Source organism: Talpa occidentalis, unplaced genomic scaffold (assembly GCF_014898055.3).
Source record: "Talpa occidentalis isolate TD23 unplaced genomic scaffold, MPIMG_talOcc4v2.1 talOcc4.9, whole genome shotgun sequence".
NCBI classification, from domain to species: domain Eukaryota; kingdom Metazoa; phylum Chordata; class Mammalia; order Eulipotyphla; family Talpidae; genus Talpa; species Talpa occidentalis.
Window position 1 is genome coordinate 29,228,958 of NW_023605305.1, and position 13,814 is coordinate 29,242,771.

The following is a 13,814-nucleotide window of genomic DNA, read 5'->3' on the forward strand; positions in this document are numbered from 1 at the left end:
ATACTGTTTAAAAATGAGCAATGATGGAAAAAAAAAAACCCTACACTTCCAACCGGAACCCTGACATTGTCATGCCTTGCTTTGGAGACCCGTCGCTGCCCACAGCTACACCAGGAAGCGCATTCCACTCAGCCTGCTGTAGCTGCCAGGCCATCGGACGGGCCACAGCCAGAGCTTCACAGTGCTGAGCTCTACATCAGGGGCCTCTCAATACCCCAAGCCCTCTGGTTGAAGGAAACCACAGGAGCCCTCACACCTGCCCAGCTACCAAAGGGGTCCAGACAGAGGCAGATGCACCCATGCCAAGGTAGGAGCACAGGGAAGTCCTTCCCTCTAGCAGCAAAAGCCTGGTCAATGGGCAAGACAGAAAACCTAGCCCCTGAACCTCTCCAGTTGCAACAAGGCCCAGGCAGTGTGCAGTTCCATCCACACCAAGCTGCGGCAGCCTTCGAACCCCAGCTGGGCCCAAGCCCCGGGCCCGAGGCACTCCCCGCTGCACTGGAGATCATCAGAGACTTCTGGACACTCCATAGGTGAGACACTGTGACCTCAATGCCTGTCATTTGCCCCCCGGGAGAGGAGAGGACCTGAACTATAAAGTGTTCTAGAGTTCTACATTTTGTTTATTTCTCTCTCTCCTCTGAGACACATCCAGGAGGGACTTGAGCAGCTTAACGCAGAGGTGCATAATACTCTTCCAGTGCCATGCATTGGCCGCGACGCCTGGGAGGGGACAGAGCCCCAAGGTGCAAATTTTTTTTTCTTTTTTTTTCTTTTATCTGTGGTTTTTTACTCTCTCTCTCTCTCTCTCTCTCTCTCTCTCTCTCTCTCTCTCTCTCTTCCATTTTCTTTGCATTTTTCCTTTCTGTGGTTTCTTGAGGAATTTCAGAAAAGAGACAGCAGACCCTGGGGAGACCACCCTCCTCAACCCAGCGGTGTCCCCCAAGCAGACCAGATTACAATAGCAACCACTAGCTCCTTGGGAGCCAACAGAGTCCAGAGTTGCAATTCTTCGATCCCCCCCTTTATTCTTTTTCCCCTATTTTTTAATATTTTTCATTTTCTCCCCATTATCATTATTATTCCCCCCTTTCCTTTCCTTCCTCAACTTCTTCCTCCTTCCTCTTTTCTTTTCTTTTTGCCTCTTCTTGTCTTCTATCATTTTTTCTTTTTCCCCCCTTATTCTTCTTTTATTCTTATTTCTTCTTTCTCTCTTTATTTTCTTTCTTCCCTTCTGCATTCTTGAGCCACAACCTAGAGGAAGCTGGCAGTTCAACACAGAATACATCCCACTCAGCCTGCAGGCACCTCACAGTGGATTGGGCCTCAGCTTATGCCTGGTGGTGCAGCGCTCTACATGAGACACTTGACTACGCCAGGCTGAGACACTGCATCCCATTCTATGTAGTGGAGGCTGGAAAGGAGCTCCTAGGGAAAATCACAGCTCACAACACCTGCCACAATAGATGTGTGCCCAGGTGAGAGCTATAGGAAGCCCACATCCCTAAGCCCCACCCATCCCAGTATTCCCTGACACCCAGTAGGAGAGCCTGAAAGAGCCACCACTGACATCAAACACCTGGCAGACAAGTACCCAGGTGGGAACTGCAGGAACCCCCCAACTCCCAATTCAGATAGCCCCCACGCTCTGGAAAGAGTGACTGGAAGTCCCACCTTCCTAGAGCAGTGGTTCAATTGAAGAGAGAAGAGGGGGGAGCCCTCTGCCCCACCCCTATCTCTACCCACCAGCCACAGTGGCCCAGGCACTAGGCTGATATATCCATGCCCTGGCAAGAGAACTCAGAAGTCACGCCTACCAGCACCAGTGGTACAGGGACGCTATGAATAGAACAAAGCCAAAGGCAAACAATGGGAAGAAAGGAAAATACAAGTAATCAAGCAGGCCCTCCTGGGAACAATACACCACAGAAAGAAAGTCAAGCTCCAGAACCCAACAATATGGACACAGAAGAATATCTCTGCCTGACAGATAAAGAATTCAGAATTGCCAAAATGAAAATACTTAAAGAGTTAAGAGAAAATGCAGAAAGGGAAAAGAATATAATCAATGAACTGAGGAATGAGAACAAATCCTTAAAGAAGAAATTAAAGGAACTGAAGTATGTTCAAAGTTTACTGGAGGAGCTGAAGAATTCTGGGAAAAGCCACAAAAATAGAAGAAATGGAAGAACCAATCAGTACTCTCAAAGATACAGATATAAAAAGAACCAAAAAAGAAAAGGAAAGAGAAGTACGAAGGAGAAAAGAGTACAGCAAAGGAGACAATAGCTAAAAGCTTCTGTAAGCAAAAGAGACAATAACCAAAACAAAGAGACTCCCTACTGATTGGGAGAAAATATTTGTACTCCATGCAACTGCTAAGGGACTGATTTCAAAGCTCTACAAAGAGCTCATACAACTCAACAAAAATAAAGCAAACAATTCAGTCAAAAAGTGGACAAAAGAGCTAACAAGACACTTCTCCAAAGAGGAAATGCAGATGGCCAACAGGAACATGAAAAAATGTTCCGTATTACTTATAATCAGGGAAATGCAAATCAAAACTACAGTTGGATACCACCTTACACCAGGGAGAATGGCTCACATTAAAAAAAAAAAAGTGGCAACAACAAATGCTGGCAAGGATGTGGAGAAAAAGGAACGCTCTTACACTGCTGGTAGGAATGCAAAATGGTTCAACCACTATGGAAAGCTGTGGAGAACACTCTAACTACTAAAATGGAGCTACCACATGACCCAGCAATTCCACTCCTAGGAATCCACCCAAAGGACACAAAAACATTAATTTGAAAGGAAACCTACATTCCTATGTTTATTGCAGCACTATAACAATAGATAAGATCCGGGAGCAACCCAAATTTCCTAAAACAGATGACTGAATCAAAAAGATGTGGTATGGATACACAATAGAATACTATTCGGCAATCAAAAAAGATAAACTCTTGCCATTCACAGCGACATAGATGACAATGGAAGAGATTATGCTTGGTGAACTAAATCAGAAGGAAAAAGGAAAATATCAGATGGTTTCACTTATAGGAGGAACATAGAGAAACCATACAAGGGATCAGGAAAAAAAAAAAGACGAAACTAGCATGATTAGGATGCAGGGAAACTATAAATCAGAGGTGTTCAGCAGGGCAGGGGGAGGGAGAGGGAGCAAAACAGGGAAGGGAAGAGCACAAGAGATGATGATGATGGTTCATAAGTGTCTCGGTGGTGGTGATTTTATGGGGATTACACCTGTGTGTTTGTGTGTGTGTGTGTGTGTGTGTGTCCCAATATGCATTCCAGAACCAGAGAATATCCTCAGGATTGGTTGGGTATCCAACACCAGCTTGATGGTGATAGCTTGCAGGGCTGAGACAAGGTTATGCAGGGGGATTTTATGCTTCTGTATCAGTGTACAATGCAGTCATGTGTTGGTCACTTCGTTTTGGTCAATGGCAGTCATATGTCAATAAATGACCTTGTCCCCTAGGCTGTCTTGAGCATCCATGGCAGCACGCCAGGCCAACGAGGATAATGGAAGTGCACTGGGTGATACTTGCACAGTCGTGAATATCCTTGTCTTTAAGTGATGCATGACTGTATTTGGTGCTATTTCTTCCACAGCCAGGATTCACAAGTCCAAAAATCACAAATGGAAAAGGGAGTGCTACCACTCATATTATCACTGCTGATCTGGTTGGGAAGATTTTCACTGCTGGTCAACACCTTATGTTTTCAGTAGTTCCAAAGGCAGGAATGATTCCACCAGGAGACACAAGGATGATTCATTGAACTGTCAGGCCAAGGAGACAGACGTAGGACAAAGAGCATGTCAGGGTAGAGAGTTGAAATGCAGGTGAGTGGAAACAGGTGGACAGAAAACAGGATATCTGCAACAAGCAGGAAAGAAGTCAGAATCTGACTGCAGAGCCAGCAAGTTGGTTGGCCCAGGTGGGCACATAGAAAGCAGGACATGGACAGGAGGCAGCAGCAGATGAGGCAAGATGGGATGGCAGGCAGGAGGCCCTGAGAGATGGTCCATGTCCATTGGGTTACTGAAGCTTCATGAGGTGCAGGTGGATTCCATTCTCGGACCTCAATATAACTTTTGGGTTTGGAACAGGGACCTTGGAGGGATCTGGTGCCACCTCAAAGCGCAGCAGAGTCAGGGCCACGGCCACCTTCATCTCATTCATAGCAAACTGCTTCCCGATGCAGTTCCTGGGTGAGGATGGAAAATAAAATGAGACGTGAATTCTAACCAACTCTGAGTTGAGGAGAATTGGCCACTGAGTGCTGGCCTGGGAATGGGCGTTCACAGTCCCCCCTCATAAGACCTAGCCCCAACCTCATCCTTAGGGTCACATACACTCTACGCATGTGGGGGGTCACGCTCTCTCCTGACTGTGACAAAGGCTGCCCCTCCTCTAGGCGTGACCCTACATCCCACCTGTGCTCTCGGCACCTGAGATGCTGTCGGGGCAGTCAGTGCTCTAAGCCACAGTCAAGTCAACTGAACCACAAAAGCAGTTCATGACCAGATTGCTCACCCTCCACAGCAGGGCCTGGCTTCACAATAGGAGGCATGAATGGGGATGGGAAGGGCTGACTCTCAATCCCCCAATAACTAAGAGAGAAAACTCAAGGGAGCCCTGGTCCTTAGAGTGCAGACAAGATGGGGTTGTGTAAAGAAGTCAGATGATGAACGGGAAATGAGTCCCAATGGCTTAGCATCCTATGAACTTTCTACTATCTGCCACCAGTTAATGGTACAGTCTCCTGGCTCCCCATCCCCAAACCCAACACTGCTCAGTAAACCATTTTCTGTAGCTTCCAATTCTGCTGTAGCAATATCCTTTTACCCATTCCATTTTCTCCCCACCTGGACACTTCTTTCTGTCTCTTTGCCATCCCTTCTCCCTAAACTGGACCCAGAGCCCAGTCAGACACTCCTATGCCCTCCTGACAGGTAGGTCACGTCTGAGTGACTTAGCGGGCATCAATCCCTCCCTGATTGTTTTCTCACTGACTTCTTACCTGTCCAGGCTCAGGGCATCTTTGAAATCATTGAAATGAACAAATACCAAGGGCATTACTGTATACAGCGCACACAGAGGGGAAACCCCATCAGGATATCACCTGAGATGCTCCATCCCCCCAGGGACAGGCTGCCTCACCTGGACCCTCCTGAGAAGGGCAGGAAAGCATGGCTGTGCCGAGCAGTGCCAGGAGCAAACCGGGAAGGGTCAAACACCTGCAGAGAGAGTAACAGGCTCAGGCATAGGGGCAGACCCTCCTTCCCTGACCAGGGTGCGGCCTCCAGTGGGAGCCAGAAGATCTTTGGTCAAGAGAGGTCCCCAATCCCTGCCTGCCCACGTACCTCAGGGTTTGGCCACACATTAGGGTTGTGGTGCAGCCCATAAATGGAGAGTGACACAGTGATTCCTGTGGGGCAGGGAGGAGAGAAGTGTGAGGACACCTTGGGGTGCCCCAGTCCCCCGCCAGGAGGGGACACGTGCATGAGCAAAAGCCCAGAGCCTGGACGGCCATGATGTGAGTGAAACAATCCCATGGCAGAGCAGTGGGTGGACACGGCACAACACGTGTGCAGTCAGGAGGAAAGCGAGTAGACAGGAGGGGAAGCTGCAGAGAGCTGGACGCTCCCCTGAAGCAGCAACTTAAGCGACAACTCTCAATTATCACTCCCCTCCGTGAGCATTTGGGGACATTGCAGTAAATGATTCAGTTCCCACAATCACCCTCCAGAAGTCCTCTCATCCATGGCTCACATGATGCACCAGAGCCTCAGAGGATGAGGGACCTGCGGGCAGCGCGTGCTACAGGTCTGGTTCTCAGCCTCACCTGATGTCTGCTCAGAGCCTGGACCATGGGCTCATGTGTGAGGAACCCCTGACCTCCCACTCTGCCTGGGGCCCAAGGAGGGGAACATATCTTCTAGCTGCTCTCTGATTTTCAGTCCAGCCAATCTTAGAGGAAATTATAATTTTATATCTAAATTCAGGGCTAACATTTAACGATGGAGCTTTTGCTGGAGCAAGTCCTGAGCCATGCAATTCACACATCTCATGCTCATTAAGTATAGATATTCCTTAGGAATAAAGAAGATGCAGGGAAAGCAGGAGTTCCCTAGGACACATGGATTTTTATTCATCCATGTGTCTCAGGGGTTTGCTGAGGGAGTGGTGTGGCCCATCTCACCCTTAGGTAAGGAGCGTCCATCAGGAAAGGTGACCGGCTTGCTGAGCTCCCTGCTAATACCCGGCACTGTTGGGTAGATTCTCAGCGCCTCCTTGATGCACATGGTGGTGTAGGGCATCTGGTCCAGGTGGTCCCTGAAAGGAAGTGCACCCTGAGGGTGGGGCACAGCCTGGGCACACAGGGACTCTCTCCTCAGTGGGCAGGGCCCTGCTGCCTCTGGAGCACTCACCAGCTGAGGGAGGCGCCATCCCCCAGGAGGCCCTGCAGCTCCTCCCTGCACCTCTGCTGGTGCTCAGGGTGTGTGGCCAGTGCATAGAGGATCCAGGAGATGCCGCTGGCCGTGGTGTCGTGCCCCTCGAACATGAACGTGTCCACTTCTGCCCGGAGGTCCGCGTCGGACAAACTGTCCCCATTCTCCATCTGGGGAAGGCCAGGTGACACTGGGGGGCTTGCTCCTTCCTGGGGGCGTCTGGGCAAAGCCTAGACCTCTCCTACACACACTCACTCTGGCACGGAGCAGGATGTCCAGGAAATCCAAGTGCCTCTTCTTGCTGATCTTTTCCAGCTCGCCCTCCTTCTGCAGGTGAGCCTTCCTCTGCTGGATCACTTGGTCTGTGCAGAACAGTGGTTTCCAGGCAGAGATGAGGGGGCTTGGAGCCCAGTTACAGCAGCCCAGAGTAGTTCCCTCTGCCCCTGGCTGCCGTTTGGGTGCAGGTGGGTCAGATGAATGTGGAAGGGGTGTGCATGTCAGGATAAGAACCCTAGTCCATCTGACTTGAGGTCTGGCCTTCCCTCAAAAGCACCACCAGTAGAGGCTGTTGAATGTGCTGGGAGAGGGTTTCATTCAACCAACTCCAGTGTGGTGTAACCCCCGAATGGAGCCTGGCAATCTACAATCTCAGTTTCCTATCCTGCATCATGGATGCGTCCCAGCATTTTAGGGGCATCCATACTGGCCTTGGCTAATGGGTCAGGGCCAGTCCCTTGGATGAGCCTGATGAAGGAGGGGGAAGCCCAGCAGCTGGAACCAACCTGTGTGCTCATGGGCCACCTGGCAGGCCCGGAGGTACCTGCGGCCTGTAGGGGTCATGCTGTAGACGGTGTCGTTCTGGTGGAAAGCATTCCTCACTCGGGAAAAAAACAGGTTCTTTAGGTCATCAATGGCCTGGATGTAGGATTGGGAGCTCCTGAAGGGGAGGAGGCAGAAGAAACTGTAGAGGAGCGCGCCTCTCACCTGGAGGGGGATGGGCTCCAAAGGGGTGTCCTCAGAGAATGGGGCAGCGACAAAGACACATGTCATTTCTGTGTACAGCTTTGTCACCTTGGACCTTACAAGGAGAATGAGCTGCCCCCTGTCCAGGGGTAAGGGTCTGGGAACAATGAAGGTTGGTCTGGGCTGGAATTTGCCCCTGGTCTGTCCCAAGCATTAGAATCTCACTTTTTGTGCCCATGTGGACCCACATTGCCTGAACTACCTGCCTGTCGGCGGAGGCCACACCAGTTGGTAAGACCAAGGACCCACATTACAGGATTCCCACTGACCTGTCTGTCTGCACGCTGCCCTGGTGGCTGAAGGCGCACTTCATGATGCTGTCCAGGGTCATATAGGAGATGGGCTCGAAGATCTCAAGTGGGTTCTGGCCGCTGAGCTGCTCCCATTTGTCCTGTGGGGCAGGGGACATGGACCCTCCTCCACTGCACAGAGGTCTCTGCTGTGGGGCTGGGATCTCCCCGTCTCTAATTATTCACATGCAATTTCCTCACTTTATCTAGATTTTTTTTAACAAATTATGAATATAAAGTGTTTTCTTGTAATGGTATTTTCTGAGAAATTTTCATTTTATATTGAATTGTCCACCCCAATTTTCTGACTTTGTTTTGAATTTTATGACCAAGCTATGATAATGATCATATTATACAGAAAGAAACATCGCTCCTCAGGTTCATAGATGAATCTTCTCAGGCCTGAGATGTGAACTTGACCAGAAGGACAGCAGAGGTCACAAGAAATTAGTCAAAGCCAGAGGAAGCATAAGGCCAGTCCCGGTCTCCTAAGGCAGGGGCATGAGGGACATCAGTTCCTTTTGTCATGCAATGTTAGTTGAGCGGAGTTGGGTGAGGAGTCGAGTCCTGAGGGAGGTGATGCGGGGGCAGGAGCAGCACTAGATGCAGACGGGTCTCCATCTCCTCAGGGAGTGGGGCTTCCAGTCAGTGGAGGAGCTCCGTGCCAGGCCTGCATTCTGGGATGTGCACCTTGCACAGACGCTGCCCACATGGGCCAGCCTAGGGGAGCACGTCCTGCGGCTCAGGGGATGGACACTCCTGTCGTGCAGTTGGGGACGGAGATGTGGGAAAAGCACCCGTTCTCCACTGTGGCTCTCTCTCCAGTGGGGTTGAGCCAGTGGGATGCAGGCACCTGGCACCTGCTGCTCTTTCTACTTTGGGAGCGGGTCCTGAGAGCGTCCTCTGGGCGGCTGTGTCTGGGCATCCGAGGATGCACACGTGTGAGGGTGGAGTCTGGGTTGTGCTGTGTGGATGGCCCAGAGATAGGACAGACTTACCAGCATCACTCGCACAGAGTCGGCCATGAGCCCCACGTAGGGCTTCAGGATGTCATAGTGGAAGGCTGGGGTCAGCATCCGCCGGTGCTGGAACCACGGCTGCCCGTTCAGCAGGAGCAGACCATACCCTGCACCAGAGAAGGATGGGGGTATTGGGCTGCTGGGGCTGGGGAGTTAGACAGCATCAGAGAGGACACTGGCCATAATTTGGGGGGAAACTAGGATATCACAAGAAGTACTTCATGCAGAAAGACAGGACAGCCCCGTGCATTTCCAGAAAGTGATTTTAACAAAGTGACTGGCACTTGGAATGTGGTTAAGAAGCTATGAGATAAAGGTGGAAGGGTCAGGGGGCAGGTCACAGAAGCAGGTGAATGAAAGTGGGGCTGAGAGGCTGGAGAGGACTGAGAAGTGAGGGAGGGAGCTGTGCAGGAGGCGCTCAGCCCCAGCGGGTAGGAGTGAGGGCTTATTAGAAAAGTGAGGTTTGATTCAGTCGCAAAGGCTGACATGGAACTGGTCACCTGCTGTTCTCCATGCCAAACAGATAACTCTTGGCAGACCTACCTGGCAAATGGATCTCAGTCCCAGTTGTTGTACTCACCAATCCAGGGAGCCAGAAATCTGTAGGTACTTTGAGCTTTGGGATCTGAAAGAAAGGATGGTAAGAAAGTAAATTCTAGAGGATCAGATGAACTGGTGATCCAGGAGGAACCATGGTCAGACCTTGGGCTCCACCCCTTCCTGAGGATTGTCAGTTGGCCTTGGCCCAAGACACTTTCACCTGTCTCCCTTCCTGACTCTCTCCTGAGAATCACTGAGCTCAGGAAGCCAGACTCAACTCCCAGCGTCAGCTCCCCATGGCGTTGGGATGGAGAATTGGCAAGAAAAAGTCTCAGTGACAAAGAATAAGGTGAAATCTTGAATTCATACAATTTGTGGTGGATTACCCATCCCCTGACCCAGGACAGCATACTTAGAGGTCCAAACCCAAAGTTTAATCCAGGAAAATATCCATAAAAATATCACAACAACTTGGTTTAAAATGAAAGAAATAATTATTTTAAGTTGTCCCATCACAGCTGTTTGAGCATTCACTTTGTTATCACGGGCTTGGGCCGGCTTGTGGACAGGAGGTTGCTGGCAGAAGGTCAGTTATTGAAGCTGAAACTGCAATTTCAAAAACCCAGAACATGTGCTACCGTGGGCGGAGGGACTGCCTCTGGGAAGGGGGTTTGCGCTCACCTGACCTCCCGAGAATCACCTTCATGTAGTCAGGGTCGTAAACCAGGAATTGGACCTCTGACCCCCAGAGCCAGCGAGGACAGGCACTCGGGAATTTCTCCACTCTTTTCAGTATTTGTTGTAGCTCATTTTTTTGGAACTGTCACCAAGAGAAAAAAAAATCATTTAAAGTCTTTTATACATGCGTGGGCAGGGGTGAAGGCAGGATGGTCACAGGAAAATAGTTCTAGATCATTCAGAGGAAGGGAGAGTTCAGTACTGTTTTTTTCTGACTTGGACTCTCATCTAGACTTGCTGGTTGCCCACGGCTTTTACTTGAGGCCAGTTCTGGGTGGAGCTGTGGCCTCACAATGCCATGGGTACAGAAACTTCATTGGGGACTGACTTCATAGTGTAGAGACTTTGGGAATCATTAGAACAACATAAACAATTGTATGGGAACTTTTATCAATTGGGAAGCAGTTTTGTCACATAGGTTTGACAATTTAGATTTTAAATGAATTTTCTGTCAAAATGTATGTTTGTAAACTAACTTTAATTTGCCAAATTGGTTGTTGTATATGTTCAATATTAACCAGCATACATATAAATATTAGTTAATATAAAATAGATTCAAGACATTTATGATTAAGTGAAAAGAAAATAAAGACTAAGTTGTCTGTGTGATATACTGTACATCCTTTATATGTACATGTTTTAAGACAAAGCCTGGACGAACATCTATGAGAATGTTGTTGGGGTCTGATTTTGGAATTTGGGTTTTCTGTCTCATTTTCCCTTACCGATCCCAGGGAACCTTTGTGAGCTCCCCGCTGCCTGCAGAAGACATTTAAACTCCTGACGGTGGAGCACAAAAGCTGTGCCTCCCTTCTCTCCCCTTGCTCCTGCTAAGCTGGCAGCCCCAGGACCCCTGCCCCACTCCACAGACGCTGCTGCTCCGCCCCAGCTAGGCCTGCTCTCCCCTCTCCTGAGCACAGCTCCTCATCCAGCTGAGGTGCCCCTTCACAGCACAAGCAGATGCCTCCCTTCAACTTTCAAGACTCAAATTTAATTTACACTCTTTGGAATTCTCAGAAACAGTCGGCTCTAAACACGTTCCATTTAGTCAACTCTTCTTTGCTCCGTTACATGTAACTTAAAACCACCTTTGTACTTTGTCCTTTTGACACCAGGATTGACCAGCCCGAGACAACTTCCCCCACTGTGGACAGGCTCCCTTGGTCAGCACCCAGTTCCCGAGCACCCACCATGTGCCAGGCACTGGGTCCAACACTGAGGCAGGATATGGTACAGACCCTCACCTGTGTGGAGCTTCTGGTCAGTTTGGGATGAAAGAAAGATTAAGCACCAGGACAACAGGCGATAATTAATATGTGTAGGAGGAAGTCCAAGGCTCTGGAGAAGGAACCTGACTCAGAGTGGACATGAGACAGCTCCCCCTCAGTGCAGGCTCTTTGCTGGGTAAGGGGAATGAGCCCCTAAGTCCCACTGCTCACAGCACAGGTATTTTGGCCTTGAAAGCTGGGAGGTAAAGAGATTCCGCTTGATGGTGCAGCTCAAATGTCAGTACTTCATCCCTAGGCCAGCCAGGAAACCCTCACACAACTGTATGACACCTTCTTGTTAGGGTTTAAAACTGAAATCACTACTCTGGAAAATTACTCAGTTCTGGGCACTTAGCTGCTTGCTTTCCTACACCTGGCATCTTCTCTCCTTACCCCATTAGTGTAATCTCCTTCTCTATAGACTGTTACCTTGTTAGTTTCCTGTCTGTCACCTTCAAGGACTTTGAACCCCATAGAACAGGGGTCTTTAAGGAGAGGATGGGATGGAATGACAAGTACAGGGAAGTATCTAGAAGCCTAGTGAGGGAGACAAGCTGAGGTTCTCTACAGCAGCGGGGAGACTCAGGAGGAATAGGTGTTGTCCTCACAGAGCAGGGCTGCCAGGACACTCTGCAGACCAGCCTGAGGGAGGAGTGTCCTCCATATCTGAGCCTCCAGCCCAGGCTGCCCTGAGGGAGCGCGTTCTGTTGACTACGATGAAGAGCCAGGACTGAGAGGTGAGCTGGGTTTTCCCTGGAGGCCAAGTGAAGGTGCCATAGCAAGGTTTGGTCCAGTGACTTGCTCTGAGAACCCAGCCCTCCCTGCCCTACCTCTCCCCAACCCTCTCTTCCTACCTCCTTATAGTGTCCAAAGAGCCAGTGGGAGGGTGGGCACGGGAATTGCTGGAGGGCTTTGAGCAGCCATTGCCTGTGTAGGTAGAGCTGGGCGGCCTTGATCAGCAGCAGAACAAGGCTGAGCAGGGAAGCCACTTGCAGGAGCCCAGACACATTGGCCAGGGGTCTGATGAGACTCAGCACAGAGGCAGTCATGGTGCAGCAGCTTCTGGGTGGCTGACTGTACTGGTGTGTCCCTCACCACCCCTGTCCATCACAGTCACATAAGTACTCCCTCAGTGAAGCATTGCTCCGCCCACACTGGAGGGTGCTGGTGATTGGTGAGGGCAGAACTCAGGACAGTCAGCAGAGGTGGGTCATCCACCTTGGAACAGTAGGGGAAAGTTTCTCAGCTGACATTGACTGTGTACACATTAACTTTACACTCACCATTTTTCTCACCGATCATTCAGGGAACACATACTATGTACTAGGCAATATGTAGGTATCTTGACACACTGGTAAACAATACTGATGTAAACACAGACTTAAAGAATTCACATTCTAGTTAATGTTGTCCAATAAGGTTTATTCAGTGGCATTTCTTTTGGATACATGATGCAATCAGTTCTCACTTTGATGTTTATTCATAGATTAAATCAACCAAATCTTTAAATATGTCTTATCATAATATTAATTGTATTTACCACTAGCAACCTCTTTGAACTATAGATTGGGTGAGAAAAAATGAAAATTATTTTCTTTCTCTTATCTGGCTGATGGTATGAATGAAGAGATGTGAATACACCAGCCCTTCAAACACCATCTCATGTGTTATTGGAGAGACTGGTTTTGCAGTACCTATAATATGATTCCTTCTCCAACCAAACACATGAGAATTTCAATAATTTTAAATAATCTTAGTTATGATGTTTTCCTAATAGCACATTTACTTTAGTGCAACCATAACATCTGCTCATTAGGGTGACAGCCCTCCCTTTTATCATCTCTAAAAGGCCTAATACCAGTTCAGTCCAACTTCACTGAAGTTCTAAAGATGGGACTTTTGCTAATTCCCTTTCATCCTCCAATAAAAAATAATTATAAAATTACAGCTTTCAGCTGTGGGCCCAGGGTAGGCAAGAAAAGGATAGCAGGTACTCAAATTGGAAAGGAAGATACAAACCTACCACTTTTGCAAATGTCCTGATAACATTCATAAAAAAATCTAAAGATTCCACTTAAAACATATTAGACACAATTAGTGGGTAAAACGAAGTGACTGGATATAAAAATCAATAAAGTAAATTGGTTATGTTGCTATACAGAAACAATAATCTATAAGAAAGAGAAGTGAAGATGACAATTCCATTTTCAGTCTCATCAGAAAGAATAAAGTTAACAAAGGGCATAAGACACTACCTAAACACTGGAAACTATAAGACATTGTTAAAAAAATATAAGAAAGCACACATAAATGGGAAGATACTCTGTGTTCCTGGATGGGAGAGGAACATTCTTCCTTTCTCTTGAGTGATGACACGTTTGTTATAGCATGTTGAGTTGCCGGCAAGTACTAGAAACTGGAGTTAGAAATTTGAGGCGGTTGTCCAAATGCCGAG

The 13,814-nt window shown here is 48.6% G+C and overlaps 1 protein-coding gene across 1 annotated transcript; it reads right to left on the reverse strand.

Annotated features, from left to right (window-relative positions):
* Positions 1-2,238: 2,238 nt before the first annotated feature.
* Positions 2,239-12,433, reverse strand: LOC119237235 (cytochrome P450 4A11-like). Its single transcript, XM_037501363.2, has 12 exons — positions 12,214-12,433; positions 10,035-10,173; positions 9,394-9,438; positions 8,793-8,920; positions 7,774-7,895; positions 7,264-7,418; positions 6,737-6,843; positions 6,461-6,651; positions 6,232-6,365; positions 5,393-5,457; positions 5,190-5,266; positions 2,239-4,233 (listed from the first exon to the last, which is right to left on the reverse strand). Exons 1-12 carry the CDS (start codon positions 12,406-12,408, stop codon positions 4,065-4,067), a joined length of 1,527 nt encoding a protein of 508 aa, XP_037357260.1. The 5' UTR covers positions 12,409-12,433; the 3' UTR covers positions 2,239-4,064.
* Positions 12,434-13,814: the final 1,381 nt, after the last annotated feature.